Genomic DNA, 16,410 nt, shown 5'->3' with positions numbered 1-16,410 from the left:
TTTTTTGAATTAGTTATACACATTTGAATGTTCGGTCAAACCTTTCAAAACCCCGTTGACTGCCTCCAAAACCCATGTAACCCTAGCGCCAAACGTCCACCGTCGATCTAACCCTAACGCCAAACTGCGGTCGTCGGATAGGCCTTCTAGAAGGATTCCGCGGGGGCAATCCGTGGGAGCCCTGATTCTCCAATCTGATTGGCCACCGTTTTTTCTCTCTGTTCGAACAGATAACGTTGAGCGGGGGAGCATCTCAGTGACCGTTGGGCCGAGTGGATCGGGCCCGGCAGAGCCTGGCGTGCGTGCGCACGGCCGTCGAGAGGGGGGGATGGGCTGCATGCGAGAGGGTCAATGACATGTGGGCCATCCCTGTCCCATGCATGCCATGCAACGTCGCAGCCTAGCTATTCTGTGCTCGTGAACGGTGCTCGTGAGCCTAGCCATTTGCATGCGGGCTTGCATGCACGCATCGACGCAGTAAAGCAGCGGCAGGGGCACAGCGTATAGGTACGTCGCATCTAAGCTATTTTAACAAATGCATGTTTGAACCTGAGACGGTGGTGCAGCTCCTTTTTCAGTGTCACGCGCGGATGAACGGGCCTGTTTCCCACGCGGCGTCACCGCCGATGCAAGTGCACGAAACGATGCATCTCGCCTGTGCCGCACGTGCCTCTTTGGATGCTCTGCCTGCCGTTTTTGAATTAATGCCCGCAATTACTTATGCCAGTACGAACGGAGAAGAGAAAACGATCGAGAAGGCACCGTGTACACATTGACCACGGCTGCAACGCGGCTATAAAAGGGCACCATTTCCTTATCCCTCTCACACTCATCTCTCAAGCCTCCTCCGCTTCTTCTTTTCGAGCCAAATCCACCACTCGAGCCACCATGCAGTTCAACGGCCCTACCTACCGTCGCCCTCGCACCGTGCCGGAGAGGGAGTACCCGGCCGGATTCATCGTCGAGAATAGCCTGAGGGTGTGGGCCATCTCAAGGTGGAGGGGCCCTAGAGAGCTGGCTCGCTTCTTCCTCCAAGCCGGCTACCGCCACCTCCCTCCGGGCACTCCGCCCATGTTCCACCTCCACGAGCAGTACGATGGCAACGCCAACGGCTTCGTCATCGGCCTCTACGTCACCTTCACCAACCCCTACGACGCTCACCACCTCCTCGGCGAGGTGTTCTGGTGTGGATGCGAGTTTATCGCGTTCACGACCTACAACATCTTCACCAACTTCCACCACATCTTCCCTCACCCCAACGGCATGCACACCCTCCCCTACCAGATGCCGGAGAACGACGAGTGAGGGGCGCCGGCTAAGGAGGAGGGGCCAAGGAATTGTTCGAGTGCGAGTCTTTCTATCTAACTAGCTTGTGTTTGTGTTGGTTCGGGCGTGTGTGCCCGTGTCTTCTATCTACTAGTTTTAATTATTTTCCTTTCATGTTTTATGAACTATATGTTGTAAGGGGATGCCCCTCTATATGTTCTATCTATCTGTGCTACTAGGGTACCCGATGCCCCTCTATCGTGCTATCTATTAATGTTTTCTCGGGCCTAAAGTTTCTCCATTGCATTTTATTTATGTGGCCATGTGAACTAAAAAATGCACTAAAACATGATCCAATCATATAAGTTGTTGTTAGCACGTGTCTAGTTAATTATCTTCCTTTTATGTTTTATGCACTATATGTTGTAAGGGGATGCCCCTCTATGTTGTAAGGAGATGCTACTAGGGGCACACTAGATGTCTTCTTTTTTTGAGAGGGGCACAACCTTTTTCGGTTGAAACACACGAGTAAAAACTTTGAAAACACCATAGCACAAATCAAAAAAAATTAAAAATGATGCTTGGTTAAAATAAACTAGAACCAAACAATTGCAACTTTTTTGGTTCACAAAGACTGCAAGTTAGACTGCTAACTAGAACCAACCTTTTGTTTTAGCCGAAACAACACGGGACCCTACCATCAGACACGATAGCTTATGCATAAAAATAGCTCAAATAATTATCAGATGAGTTATCTCAAAAAAGGTGACTGCAGAAAACTTAAAATTTGTGAAATAACCTAAAGCCGAAAAGATATATCGATGTCAATGACCGTGTGCACTTTTTTTGCACTAGCTACACTTCTTTTATCAATGGGCCTGGATATGTTCTATTCGGCCCTGCCTAACTTCTATATGGGCCTGGCCTTTTCGGGCAACTGTGGTCGAACCTTTTTTTTTCTTTTCTCCCTCTACCACTGAAACTGAAACTGATGACGAACTGAAGAACTGAAAAAACGGGGCCGGGGCCGAAACAGAGTGGAGAAGACATGCCGAATTCGTACAGCGCAACACTTTTATTCAAATATCCATATCATTACGATTACAAATGATGCCCAATCTATTCACTTACGACTAATTATCATCACATAAACAAATGCGAGAGCAATTACACAAACATAAAAAAGTCTGGCCATCAGCCCCATCAAATTGCCCTGCTTCTGCAATTCGATGAGTTTCTTCATCTGCTTGTTCAGCTTCTTCAGCTCTGCCGTCACTCCTGTATCCCCCACAGTAGCACCAATGGAATGGGCGCCCCCAATGGAATTGCCAGATCCAGGGGCCCTAGATCCAGACGCGCCCGATCCAAACTTGCCCAACTTCTCCGCCTCCAACGGTAAATCGAGCTCCCCTGATGCATCCTCTAGTTGAATCCGCTCTATGTACTCATCTAGCCACTCAAAATGGGTGCATTGCTTCAATTTCTGAAATCGGAAAGATGAACCCTAAATTCCAAATCCGATGAAAAATGGGCAAATATGAAATTGGGAGACAAAAACCAAAATTGGCATATAGAGAAGTAAAATCTCACATTTCCCTGCTCTGGTTTGCTCTCGCATTTCACGAATTCCCGCCCAAGGTTGCCATTCTTGTCGGTCGTTGTGACTAGCCGCTTCAGGGGTGCGATACGTGGGCATGCAGGGCACCTTGTCATGGGCACTGCGCCATAGCGCGGCCATGAGCGGCGGGAGGCTGAAGCGGAGCTCGACATTGCTAGGTCGCGGCCCGGAACGGCGTTGCTGCGCGTCGTCGCTGGAGAAGAAGAAGAACAACGGTCGGGGAGGGGGGGAGGATGGGCTCGGGTGCTGCACGGCTCGGGGCACGGCTCGGTGTCCTCTTGTACCAATGCTGACCTGGATAAGTTAGTGGGTCCCATGCTGTGGGTCCCGCTCACCTGACCAATGCTGAGTTGGATAAATTAGTGGGTCCCGCTCACCTGATTCGAGTTTTAAACGTGTGTCTTTGGATTAGGCAGCAGTGTCGCATGGGAGCTATTTTTTCCAACGCAGATGTCGCATGAGAGCTATTACAACCAACGACGTCGCATGAGAGACAATTCACACCAACGACGTCGCATGGGAGCTATTCGCCCGGACCTGTCGGTGGAGATTCGGCGGAGGGTGAGGCAGACGGCGGAGGCGCGGGCGAGGTCTTGTGGGGTGGGCAGCCGGAGGAATATCTCGGCGAGGAGCTGGTCGGGCATGTCCGGCATAGGCGACGGCGACGCCATTTTCTTGTTGCTGGTCGTCGCCATTGGATTGGAGTAGGGAACGTAACAGGGCAGAGGAAACCCTCGACGAGAAGGGGAAAGTGACGAGCGTGGGTCAAGTGATGATTTTTCTCTTTGCTGGGCTGCTGGCTGCCCACAGCCCAAATGTGGCTTCACCGGTAATGACGGGCCCAGCAAGTACAAAGCTCAAAGTTAAAAACCATCATTTGTCTCAAAAAAAAGAAGTTAAAAACCATCCAAACTAGGCCAGCATTTATCTCTACGAACCTTCCCTAAAAAAATGCTGATTCTAAAAAAATAGCTCTACGAACCTTCTTTGTTTGCGTGCGCGTTCAAAGGCCATATATTTTACACAAAGACAACAAGAATCTCTGGGTGCATACCTAACAATACTAGGTAGGCAAGGGGGCGTCCAATATGTGCAAAACAGAAAAGATAGGACATGTCTTTCCCCATTCTGAAAAATAATGTACTACCTATGTACAAACGGTAATTTGTGTACGGTGCCTAGCCGAATATTTCATCTACGAGTTCAAGATTAAAAATTGACCTATTCTCACACATATTCCTATCACACGAAATCATCTTTGAAATCGAGGTTGACAATTGTACGATGACCATTCTTATTCGTCCCGTTTAGTGAGAGACATCTTCTATTGATGCCATGTCTATCATCAATCAAAGACCAAATGTTCCTCCCTGCAAAAAAGACCAAAGATTTCATTGGTCTTACAGGTAAACAAAAATTTACAGGGTGTTTTTCTTATGTATGGTAAATGACAATCATAAATATAACGTGAAGACCATTTGCTTTTTCTTTCTCTATGATTGTTGTGTTTCAATATGTTCAGGCTGCAGCCACAAAGACAATGGGTTGCCTTTGGTTTGCACATTTTTATAGTTTGCGTGCATTACTAAAGGATGGAAGGACGGGGGAAACTCGCCAACAAGGAAGATGGTCCTACCAGCAGGTCGGACATGTATGTCATCCAGGCCAAGGTGGCAGATATAGAAGAAATTGTAGGAAAGATCACAAAATCATTCAGTGGTTGCAAGTAAAAACCTCAACATGTAGATTTTAAGTCTTGCTTTCTCTGCTCATATATTTGCTTTTTTGCTCAACAGAAGAGAAATTTTGACTTGCCCACCAGAAACATTGAGTAAGCATGCATTGACAGAGCATCGTGTGACGACCAATGAACGCAAAGAGGAAAGGAAAAAAACTAGAACACGACTAGAATACCACGTTGCCCTTGAATCGGCAAAGGATTCATACCATTCGAATTATCGCTGATGCGGGCACCAACGCCATCACTATTTTTTAACTGTGACGTCATATTGGTGGCGTTGGATGCCCACACTAACACTAGGCTTTTCTGCACTAGTGTCGTTGTCGTCGTGGGGAACAAGAAAAGACACAGATGGGAGAAAGGGTACCATGGGAACTGGGTGCTCCACCAAAGCAGCTAGGTCGTCAGGTACTCGAGGAGCAAGACATACCGCCAGTGCAAGGGGGTCACACACCGTAAGCTCCGGGAAGACTGAAAATTGCTCGCCATATTTGAGTTGACGAGCGAGGAGGATGCGACCATCATGGGTGTCCTGGACGGCCCATCGGCATTGAAAGGGGAGGGAAGAGAAGGAGAAGCCTGTAGTCCGATGGATTTTCCAAGCCGATTTCATAAAAAATTAGGCCAGGGGAACTGATCACCATTGGCCTACCGGGACAAGAGGACTGACCCAAGTTTAATCGCCCATGGTTGTAATCTGCCGTTGCCCTGCCGATTTATCATGTCGAAATGCACTACCGAAGGACACTGCCCATAAGCTCATCAAGGTACAAAATTCTGTAGATGCATGAGCCCATGAAGAGGTTTCGAGTTTAATTCGGGATGTATGTGCTTGCTCAAATGTTGGACCGTTTGGTTTGTATACAAAGGCGAAGATAGTGCTTATTTCCTTGTAAGGCACACAAACGTTCTTGTCCATGCTATATTTTATATGTCTCATATTTTGGGTACACGCTTTGCAATATTCCATTTTTTAAACAAGAATATTCCATATTTCCATTGCTTGAAAAAACTCATCTCTCTTGACAACTGAATTAATTAAGGCTGGATTTGATGAGTTGCAAACCTTCACGCCCACACAAAGAGGGCAAAAAAATCGATAGTACTGCTGGAAATACGCACACCTATATATCAACTATCAATGTATGATATGTGTCAAAAATATGTGGAGGAAGCGTGTGTAGACCATGAATCATCGTTGTTAACTCCATCGTCGTTGATGTGCACCATCCATGTCAATTCATTAAGTCTTGAGTAGATAGTGACCCGAGAGGATGTGGTAACAAAAGAACAACAATAACGTTCTGAGCAAACAAAAGAACAATTTATATGGGAAAATGAGTGAAATGAAGTCTATAGAAATATATTATTTGTCGTCGTCTAATGTCTTGAGTAGCTAACAACGCGAGAGGGTTGGTGTGCACCTCAATCTGCTTGCAGCATCGTGCGCCACATGCCGCAGCGTGCAACGTCTGTGCTTCGCAGCAGCTGGCCTCCTCCACGACATCAGGACGGGGCTGGACGCCCCCTAGTTTTTCTGTTTCGTTTTTTTGCTTTTTTTCTATTTCTATTTTTATTCTTTAAAATAATTAGGAATTTAGAAAAATTCCTAGTTCAAAAAAGTGAATTTTGTACAAATTTTCTAGAAATCCTAAATTTTTTGTGGTTTATTTTTTTTATTATGTTAAAAAAATTGCTCTTTAATTTGAAAAAATAGTGAATTCAAAAAAGTTTATCAATTTTTAAAAAAATGCGTGATTTAAAAAAAATCATGTTTGAACATGAATTTTCTAACAATGTTTAAAATATTGAAAACAATGGTCGGGAATTTTAAAAACTGTTCCACTGATTCAAAAAAATCATGAATTGAAAAAAAAATTCATCAAAAAAAAATGTTTCTGAATTACAAAAGTTGTTACCTAATTACAAAAAATGTTCTCCTATGCAAAAAACTTGTTCACGAGTTCCAATAAATGTACACTATTTAAAAATGTTCATGAAATTCAAAAAATGCTCATGAATTTAGAAAATGATTGCATTTACAGTAATATGATGAACATATTTTGAATTCGATGAACAGATGTTGAAATCGAAAAATGTTCACCCTGATTTTAAAAATGTTTATGAATTTAAAAAATATGATAATTTTTTTGAATTCAATGAATAAAATTTTAATTTTGAAAATATTCACCCTGATTTGAAAAGTTGTTCACCGATTAGGAAATCTTCATGAAATTTGGAAAAGAAAAAAAAGTTAAAAGTGAAATAAGAAAATAAAAACGAAAAAAGAAAAAAGAAAAAGAAAACCCGCAGGGAGAAACAAAATAAACGATCTGGGAAGGTTCTTCAGCCTTCTCAAAACCAAAATGGAGCTAGTTTGGGCAGGCCCAAATTCTATACGTAAAGATCCGTTTCATTTAGTGTCACCATGCTACAAAGTACAAACCATGGACCAGAGTCACCTAAAAAACTATGGACAAGCTTGTTTAGCTAAGACGCACCTTTACTAATCTGAATGACCAACAACTGACCATAGCGCCAACGAGTGTGTCTTGCCAGTTCCCGCACCCGCGTTCACAAATCACCCGAAAGCGCTGATGGTTGCAGTTTTGCGCTCAAGGCTCAAGACCAGACGATCCAAAGTCATCTCTTAATTTTTCTTGCTAATAAGTAATAACAGGTAGGTGAAACCAACCAACTTGACAGTAGTATATATTTTTTCTCTCTCTCTTTTTTTTCTCTCCTTTTGAGATAGACAGTAGTATATCTGTGTATACATGTTGATTCAGTCTGCAGCCGACTTGCCGAGCATGCGTTTGGATTGTCAACTTACGCCTGGGCGATGAATGATGATGTACCGAGTACCGTACCTTCCATCCTGCAGCGAGCAACAACCACCATGCTCTTCTTGACGCGGTCTGTGTTAGCAAAAACACTTGTTAATTGCTCTGCCAAATTACCCGAAAACGACCGTACGTAGAGTAGCTTTCTTTTGTTATTACGATGACTGTGTCAGCTTTCTTTTGGACGCAGCCCGGGTGGAGGGAGGAGGAGGAGACCGGGAAGCGGTCCAAGTCCAAAAGGAAAGGGCTGCGTGCGTCCGTGAGTGTGCAGCGTGCTTACCTCAGCGGGCCGGGGAAACGGGCCCACTCCGGGCCACGTAGGCCGCTGAACCGGTCCGGCCCCACCAACTCCTCCCTCCCGAGCTGCCTCCGCGCCCACGCTTTTTAACCGGTGGCCTCCTTCCTTTTCATTCCCCGCCACGCCGCACCACCGGCTCGTCCCTCCCGCTCGGCCTCTCCGCTCTCCGCCCATCGACGACGCACGGCAGACGAGGCGGCGGCCGGCGAGAGGAGCGGGGCGGAGAGATGTGGGTCTTCTACCTGATAGCGCTGCCTCTGACGGTGGGGATGGTGGCGGCCACGCTGCGCTACTTCGCCGGCCCCGCCGTGCCGCTCCACGTCCTCGCCACCGTCGGCTACGCCTGGCTCTGCTCCCTCTCCTTCGTCATCCTCGTCCCCACCGACATCTACACGGTGCGATCCCTGCGCCCCCTTCTCCCAGAGCCCGGCACCTCTTCCACTATCTCGGTTCGCTGCTCCTTTGCTTAGCTTTGCTGTACGTGCGGTTAGTTGGTAACTATCATTTCGGCGAATCCAGAAACCATGCGTGTAGGGATTTGGTGTCGACTGGAAGCGCCATGGGATTGATAACTAAATTGCGCTGTACAGTAGGTATTTGATAAGTCGCGTTTGTGAATCCATTGGTCGTGGGCGTGGGCTGCACTGCTGCAGGATATATGTGAGAATGCGGGGGTGGCAGTTCATCTGTGTGTTTGCAATGTTCGTGCTGAAACTCGCAAGCGTGAAAAGGGGTATCACATTCACAGCAGTAACGGCAATGTATGGATTTGATGGTGTACGTCTCCCTATTGCTTGTGGATTAAGGAGTTTGCCTGTTCCCGCAACTTCAGAAATTTACTAAAAATATATTCCTTGTTACAGTTGGTACTTATATATACACACACACATTATTTTAGATGTCTAGATATTTATACTTCATAGACTCTTGTAATGTGAAGGCTGACAAAGTGTTGTGCTGATGTTACATTGTACTCATGGATGGCTAGGTAGGCTCTTCTATTATATTGTTCTGAGCTCTGACCTCTTCTTCCATTACCTGAACTACAGACAATTACCGGCAATCAAAAGGGCGACGTCGGATTCTTTTGGAGCTGGTCGTATTGGAGCACGTTTGTCCTAGCATGGTATGCTGCTGATCACAATAACGTGTGTTGATTTGTGTGCTAACTCGCTAATGATGGGGTGAAAACTTGAAATGTCCTTTTCACAACATGTGAGGTCTGAAACTGCTGCCTTAGTTTTCAATTGCACAACTGGTCAATGGTGCATATGCTTAGCCTTCTCTATTTTATTTTATTTTGCGACATTGTGCTTAGCCTTCTTGAGGTCATGCCGCTTCATTAGTTTCGTATAGTTTAATGATTTGACCAAACATTTCGGTCAACTTAATTATATTATATCCTTATCTGAACATGACTGCATATTTAATGACTATTGGACATCCCTTAAATTCTTTTGGAGCTGGTCTTGTTGGAGTATATATATGTGGTCAGCATGAAAAAATCCTGTCATCCTTTTTGTTGATGTTGCTTTTTTGTCTTAATTTGTGGGAATCCTATTATGGTACTTACCTCATCTGCCTAATCGCACAATGATTTTTCGGGTGACACCACTTTTTCTTGCAGAACTCTATGTGCGGTAGCTATGTTGTTTGTCTTAATACAACACTATTCTCATGTCAAATTATGTTCATCTAAACAGGGCTATCATTCCTACCATTAAAGGCTATGAGGATGCTGGAGATTTCACAGTTAAAGAGAGGCTGAAAACCAGTATCCGAGCGAACTTGCTCTATTATGAAATTGTGGGATCTATCGGCTTTTTTGGAATAGTTCTGATTATAATCATGCATCATGATTGGTATGTACTCATTTTTCGAGTCTCAACTGAGCTTACATATTGTACGACCCATCTAATATCTGTGTGTAGTTCATTCATATGTGTGATTTTTTATTTGATCTGTTTGGGTGTGCTCTAGTGGAACAAATAGGCACTGTATTATAACTTCTGTCAGCCTGAACTTTATCCAGCTTGGACTATTTCAATTCTTCTCACCAATGGTTTTCATGTCTTCAGTCCAATTTGTGATCATCGGAGAATAGGTTCAACTTTTTCTTCACTGTGTGAAGCTGAAAGAATGGTTTTTTTTGCAGGGGTGGTGCTATCTTGGGCTTTGCGATGGCATGCTCAAATACCTTTGGACTAGTGACAGGTGCCTTTCTTCTTGGTTTTGGGTTGAGCGAAATTCCAAAGGATATATGGAGAAATGCTGATTGGACTCGCCGTCAAAAAATTCTCTCTCACATGGTTGCAAAGATGACTGTAAAACTTGATAATGCTCGCCAAGAATATTGCAACACAATCACTGTATGTGCTTCTCTGGGTTCTTAAACTGTCATCTCATGATCATTGCATTCTTCTTAAGGCATGTTCCTTTCCTTGTCTAAGGTTGTTCAAGCCACATCGAAACAAATGTCCAAGCGTGACCCACTAAGGCCTTTTATGGATATTATTGATAATATGCTGGCTCAAATGGTATGGATGCCAGGTACCGCTACAAATTGATATTTACATATTTTAATTATTCATAATAACTCATAGGCTCAAATATATTTCCTCAGCTGAGAGATGACCCACTGTTCAAGCTTTCTGGTGGAAACAAACTAGCAGAAAATGATATGGATTATGATACTGACGAGAAAACGATGGCTGCACTTCGACGTCGACTTAGGATAGCTCATGAGGAGTACTGTAGGAGTAAAAGGTACATTGTGCTAAACTAGCACATCTTAGTATCTTTTAGTGTGCATTTATGATTAAAATCTTGCAAACAACTCCTAAAGTTCGAAAATAAAATTCACACCTCTGTACAATTTTGTTGCGCTCATTTTCTGTACAATTCCAGACCATAATTTTGCTGCTCTTAATTGTAACTATTTAACCATACTTGATTGTTTGCAGCAAATATACGACTTCTGTCATGGAAGCCCTTGAACTGGAAGACACAGTGACAAATTATGAGCAACATGATGCAGACGGATGGTGAGTATTAACTTCTTACTTTACAGATAAATGGTTGTGTCAGGCTGCCAGTTTGTGCATAAAATTGATAGTTAATGTCCTGATACAACTTCCGAGAAATCTTTGTAATATTTTGATGTATGTTTTGCTCTGTTCAACCATATACTGTGGTAACCTATATTGGGGAGATATGTTGTACTCCGCCGCTAAATAGTCAGTTGAAGCGATTACTTGGTCCATCGAGGATGATAGTGGGTATTGCACTGTTGCATATTTATGAATCAAGTTTGGTTGGCTTTGTTATCATGTAGGAGAAAGCAGTAAATAACATAATAAACAAATAGTTTTTTTTCTCGAACACGCACCCAATTGTGTGTCATTTTGTAGACATTCTTAAAATGTTAGTAAACTATGCTTGTTAACATTACCCTCACCACAACAATCAGCATGCATTGCAAGCTGGTTATCAGCTATCTTCATGCCAAATCTTTGGGACATCAGTTCGAAGCACTGATGACTTACTTTCTGTTTGTTCTTACAGGAAATATGTATCAGATTTAAGGGAAAGTCGATCAGGCACACTAGGATCCTTCCTTGACCACATAGGTATATTCCTACAATCCAGATTTGGAATATCTTGTCATATCTCTTTACCAGTGTGCCAACTGAAAATGCCTTACATGAACGAGGATCTTTGGCTCCCAAGTCCCACGGAGTTCGAAATTTTGCAAAAATCATTTTTTTTAAACAGACACATACGTACACACACACACACACACATATATATGGATGTATAATTAATGTATGTAAATTTTCATGATGAAATACGTCTTGATGTGATCTACAAAAAAAATCATCAACTTCTATAGTGAATAGTACATGTGCTAGAAAATCATCAACTTCTATAGTCAAATGTTGAGCAAAATAGGAGACTAGACCCCACTTTGTCCTCTTAGCCAATCCTCAAAAATATGAACTACAGTACAAGTTGGAGCAATGTTAAAAGCCATGCAACAAGCTGAAGGGCAATCAAAGAAGAGGTGTTGAATATAATCTTCCACCTGGTAAAATAAATTACTACCAATCCAATTGTTTTAGCCACGTTACGGTTTATTATTATGACTACCCTACTCAAGTACCACAAGAATATTTAAATTTTCAGAGGGAGTTCAAATTTTCAAATTTGTTTGCGATGGAAGTGAAAGTGGGAATTGACTAGAGCCGCATACACAGATTGCACCGAGAAAATCCCCCTAGCATGTAGATTCCGCATAATAAAGCTTGAACCGCTGACGCAAGTTATCATAGGCCCAATACCAATGGATCTTTTACAGCGCTTTGCTACACACCAACACTTTTATGTTAATCTCCCTGGCCTGTCCTAAATTCATGGAACTGACTTGCGAACACCTTCACATTTTCAGAGTTCATTTGGCGCTGTATACTGTTAAACCGACTCCTGAAAGTTCTTTCTGTTCTCCTTGGTTGCATCTCAGCTGCCATATTGTTGGCTGAGGCCACTTTGCTGCCAACTGGTGTCCATTTATCACTTTTTTCTGTTCTTATAAATGCTGTAGGAAAGCAAGAAATTTTAGTCCAGGTAAGAAATTAATTGATTTAAGTGTGTAGCATTGCCTTGTTGTGTTTGAAGTAGAATCTGAAATATTTCCTTCAGCTTGCAGCCAACTTATGGGAAGTTTGTTATCTATGATCACCCACCACTTTATTTCTATTCTTATAGCTGTACATATACATAAAAAAATCAATTCTGTAGAAGATGCACTTGCCATTAATTTTGAAGAAAAAACACGCAATGACCACATTTAAAAAGTCTGTGGTGTAAACATACTTCTTTTGCAAGACTGTTTAGTCACATGCATATACCTTTACTTGCTTGTACATTCATCATGAAAGAAATGACCTTTGAAATACTAATTTTAACGCTTTGCCTGCTAATACCACTTAACAGGTTGTTGCATTTGCTCCATTGATGTACATGTGCATTTGCACATATTATCCGCTCTTTAGGATAGGGATGATGTTGGTCTATTCACTGACTCCAGGACAAACTAGCTCTGTCAGCCTGCTTATGATCTGCTCGTAGGTCTTCCATTTTCCTACCATTTGATGTTTCAAGGGCATCAATCCAACCTTTTTTGCACGCTGTCCTAAGTTTTGCATCAAATGTGTTTTTTCAGAATGGTTGCAAGATACGCACCTGCTATTTCTTACAACTTTCTGAATCTCGTCCACCTTGGTGGTGATGTTAGAACTACTTTTGAGAAGGTAATAGTTTTGGATATGTTCCTTTGCTGCATTGCTTGTTACCACTCTTTTGTAATAGCTATAATTCGAATTTGTAGATTTTAAGCAATCCTCGTCATGAATAGGTTATGTCGATATGTAGGGAATACAAAAGCAGCGATAGTCTTCTATTGTTTTCCATTTTGTTGGAGAAAAAGGAAATTCTAACCAAGAAAGTTACAGGGACATGCAGCTGTTTCTAGTAAATTCTACCTATGGCACAAATCTGATCTCAGTACAAATGAGTAGCACAGAAAAACTCACCTGCTATAGTGTAAATCGTACCCAGACATTCCATTCAACAGTACTCCCATAGTTCCATTAGCTTTCATTCTACTACAAAATTTGCTCATGGAAAGAAAAAAGAGGATTGGCTACTGTTTACTTTCATAATATGCAGCGAGTAGTTCTGATATTCTTGTGTCTAGGTGATAACACAGTATTGGTTCATATTTGATGCAAAAGTTCAGCTGCTTCCTATTCTACAAGCTTACTGTTTACCTGCTACATAAGCCCTAGTTAACTGCTGGATAAATAATCTCTTGTGCTACTATGCAGAGGATGGGGAGCATTGATGATGCAGTTCCTTTCTTTGGGAGAAACTTCAACAGAATATATCCACTCATTATGGTTGTTTATACTATACTGGTCGCGGGCAATTTCTTCGGGTATCTGTTTGAAATATTTGGAAGCTGGAAAAGGTTCAAATTCTGGACTGAGGAAGAAGAGGATACAAACGGATTTGATCCATCTGGGGTGATGATTCTGCAGAAAGGTAAGTTGCTCATTTATCTTGACGGGTACCTTTTCTTTCACTCCACAGTCCACATGTGCTTTTCTTTTTCATGCCGCTTGATCTTACGCGATTTCAGTACAGTATTCCTTCTGCAAATGGATTTTTTGAACTGAACTGGTAGCAACACATATTTTTACTTTCTTTCGAGAAGGGGAGCAACATACATAATCTGGTGTTTCCCGTTTGACTAAATCGAATCTTTAATCAATCATTTTCCTCAGTCAAGCCTGTTGCTGCTCAGTCACTAGCTTAGCTTTTTTTTTCCTATCTGATGGTATTCCCTGAATATGCTGTGTTTCATCTGCAGAAAGATCTTGGATCGAACAAGCGCGCAAACTCGGCGAGCAGGTCACTCCATTGGCAAGAAACTTCAGTTCCGTAAGCGAAGACGTTGAGTCTGGAACCGTGCTACAGGTGCGAATTTTTTTCTCTAGGTGTTTGCTTGTCCACCATGATTGTTAGTAAATCTTTGGGGTGCCTGGAGACCTCACTCTTGTTTCATTCTTCCATCTGTTATCCACAGGGTGTACAAAAGGTGGTGGTGATGAAAGCAGCTCCACATTCCCCCAAAAGGGAAGGAGGAGCCCAGCACAAGTACTCCTCCATTACAGAGCAGCCCAGCAGTCAACAGTCAGTTAAACAAGTGAAAGAGGTGACCCATTCCACCTCTGTTTTGCTCGAAGCAGGGGACTCTGAAAACCCATCTCCTGCTAGCGTGGCACCGGATCCATCCGCCGGAACCGCGTCGAGATGGGCCTCGATGAAGGCGGGGTTTCGGAGCTTCAGATCGAGCATGAGCTCCAAGAGGCTGCTTCCTTCGAGCCTGTCGCGCACGAGCTCGTCGACTTCGGACTCGCTGGACGAGATCTTCCGGGGACTGAAACGGCACTCGAGCAACCCACGGGTTGATGTGGAGTACCTTGACGAGGATGACAGCGCCCTCGAAACGGATCGAGCAATTCGATGATCGACGAGGTGTCGAGGTGGTTTGACATGTCCAAAGTTTTTCTTTTTTGGAACTGTGACATGTCCAAAGTTAGAGTATGATGAAAGTTCCGGCTGTAGATGCAGAAAGGGAGGTACAGAATGTATAGTCCCTCGGACATGTTGCTACAGGAGGTATAGAGAAATTTAGGTACAGTACAGTACAGGATCCCCGAAGAGAAACGAAGGGGCAGAATGTATATAGGTCACAAATTCACCTCAAATGGCGAAGGATGTAAACATCGAACTTAAGGCAGTTATGTGATGGTCTCGAAAATGGCGAAAGATCGTCCCTGCTGATGAAAACAGGACAGTTGCAAGCAGTTTTTATGTTTCGGAGCTCTAGGTGTGTTCGTGCCTGTTTTTTTTTGCTTCCCATTTTGCCTGCTTCTGAAGCAAAACTAACACGCTTATTCCAACAAAACTAGTACACTGTACAATATTGGCAGACTCAGCTGTCAGTGTCATCTGCAACCTACGGAGCTACTGAACCTCGCCAGCACGACAAGAAACATCCACCGGTTTGATCGTGACGGGGAAACGAACAAACAAACAACGCGATCGAGTCGAGCGCAAGCTCTTTCATTGGAGATCGATGATCTGTACTGTACAAAAATGGACAAGCCATTAGGCTGTCCTTCATTCCATCCACCAAGACTAGTACTCTTCCAACAACCGCGCACCAAACCCAACAGGGCGCAAACCCGAAAGAAACAGCGAGAAAGACGCCAGATTAGACGAGCAGGTGATCCATCCAGCCACGTAGGCTCCGCTTTGGAACAGCGCAGGCACGACCCAGGAACCAACCAACCAACCAACCAACCGGACCAATGCCGCTCAACCGACTGACCGCGCGGCCTCCCGCTCGCCGGAGCTTCAGAACAGCGACGCCGCCCGCTTGTGCGGCGGCGCGGCGGCGCCCTTCTTCACGGACGCCACCGAGCAGCCGTCCCTCCTGTACCAGCTCGCCTGCTGCAGCCGAGTCCAGAAGTTGCCCCTCTTCGCCGGCTTCTTCTTCTCCCCCTCCTCCGCCGCCGCCGCCTCCTGCTTGCCGTGATGGCCGGTCGCCTCCGGCTCCTCCTGACGCATCAGCATCCCCAGCCTCGCCCGGCGCGCCTCGCGGCAGGGCGGCGCCGTCTGGGCCGACGCGACGCTCGCCGCCCCGGACGAGGACGCCGACGACGGCTCGGAGGCGGCGTCGGCGGCCCCTGCGGCGGCGGAGAGGCGCGAGAGGCGGTCGCTGAGGCAGAAGGGGCAGACGCCGGCCGCGTGCCGGTGGCTCGGGTGCCTCCTGCACCGCGCCGCGTCCGCCTCCTTGGCCTTGCCCGCCGCGGCCATGACGATCCCGTCTAGCTCGGAGGACGCGGGCTGGAAGATTGGTGGCCCTGTGCGTGTGCGCGTGCGCGTGCGCGTGGTGGTGGCGATGCGGGCGTGTGCGTCGTCCTATTTATTGGCCGTTCTGGCAGCAGAGCGGGGAGCTTCGCGGCTGGTGCCGGGGAGCTGCCCGCGTTGGGCGCCGTACGGTGCGTGGCCGATC

The 16,410-nt window shown here is 44.8% G+C and overlaps 2 protein-coding genes across 2 annotated transcripts; one reads left to right on the top strand and one right to left on the bottom strand.

Annotated features, from left to right (window-relative positions):
• Positions 1 to 7,894: 7,894 nt before the first annotated feature.
• Positions 7,895 to 15,207, top strand: LOC123168836 (LMBR1 domain-containing protein 2 homolog A). The gene is made up of 14 exons (XM_044586699.1): positions 7,895 to 8,161; positions 8,816 to 8,892; positions 9,470 to 9,628; positions 9,922 to 10,135; positions 10,217 to 10,303; positions 10,390 to 10,532; positions 10,730 to 10,810; positions 11,331 to 11,395; positions 12,214 to 12,389; positions 12,759 to 12,889; positions 12,988 to 13,075; positions 13,652 to 13,868; positions 14,197 to 14,303; positions 14,413 to 15,207. The coding sequence occupies exons 1-14, from the start codon at positions 7,994 to 7,996 to the stop codon at positions 14,854 to 14,856; spliced, it is 2,157 nt and encodes a 718-aa protein (XP_044442634.1). The 5' UTR covers positions 7,895 to 7,993; the 3' UTR covers positions 14,857 to 15,207.
• A 209-nt stretch (positions 15,208 to 15,416) lies between these two features.
• LOC123168837 (uncharacterized) lies at positions 15,417 to 16,309 on the bottom strand. Its single transcript, XM_044586700.1, has one exon. It carries the CDS (start codon positions 16,209 to 16,211, stop codon positions 15,750 to 15,752), a length of 462 nt encoding a protein of 153 aa, XP_044442635.1. The 5' UTR covers positions 16,212 to 16,309; the 3' UTR covers positions 15,417 to 15,749.
• Positions 16,310 to 16,410: the final 101 nt, after the last annotated feature.

Source organism: Triticum aestivum, chromosome 7D (genome assembly GCF_018294505.1).
Source record: "Triticum aestivum cultivar Chinese Spring chromosome 7D, IWGSC CS RefSeq v2.1, whole genome shotgun sequence".
Classification (NCBI taxonomy): Eukaryota; Viridiplantae; Streptophyta; class Magnoliopsida; order Poales; family Poaceae; genus Triticum; species Triticum aestivum.
The sequence above is the reverse complement of the archived record's forward strand: the minus strand, read 5'-3'. Positions and strand labels throughout refer to the sequence as shown.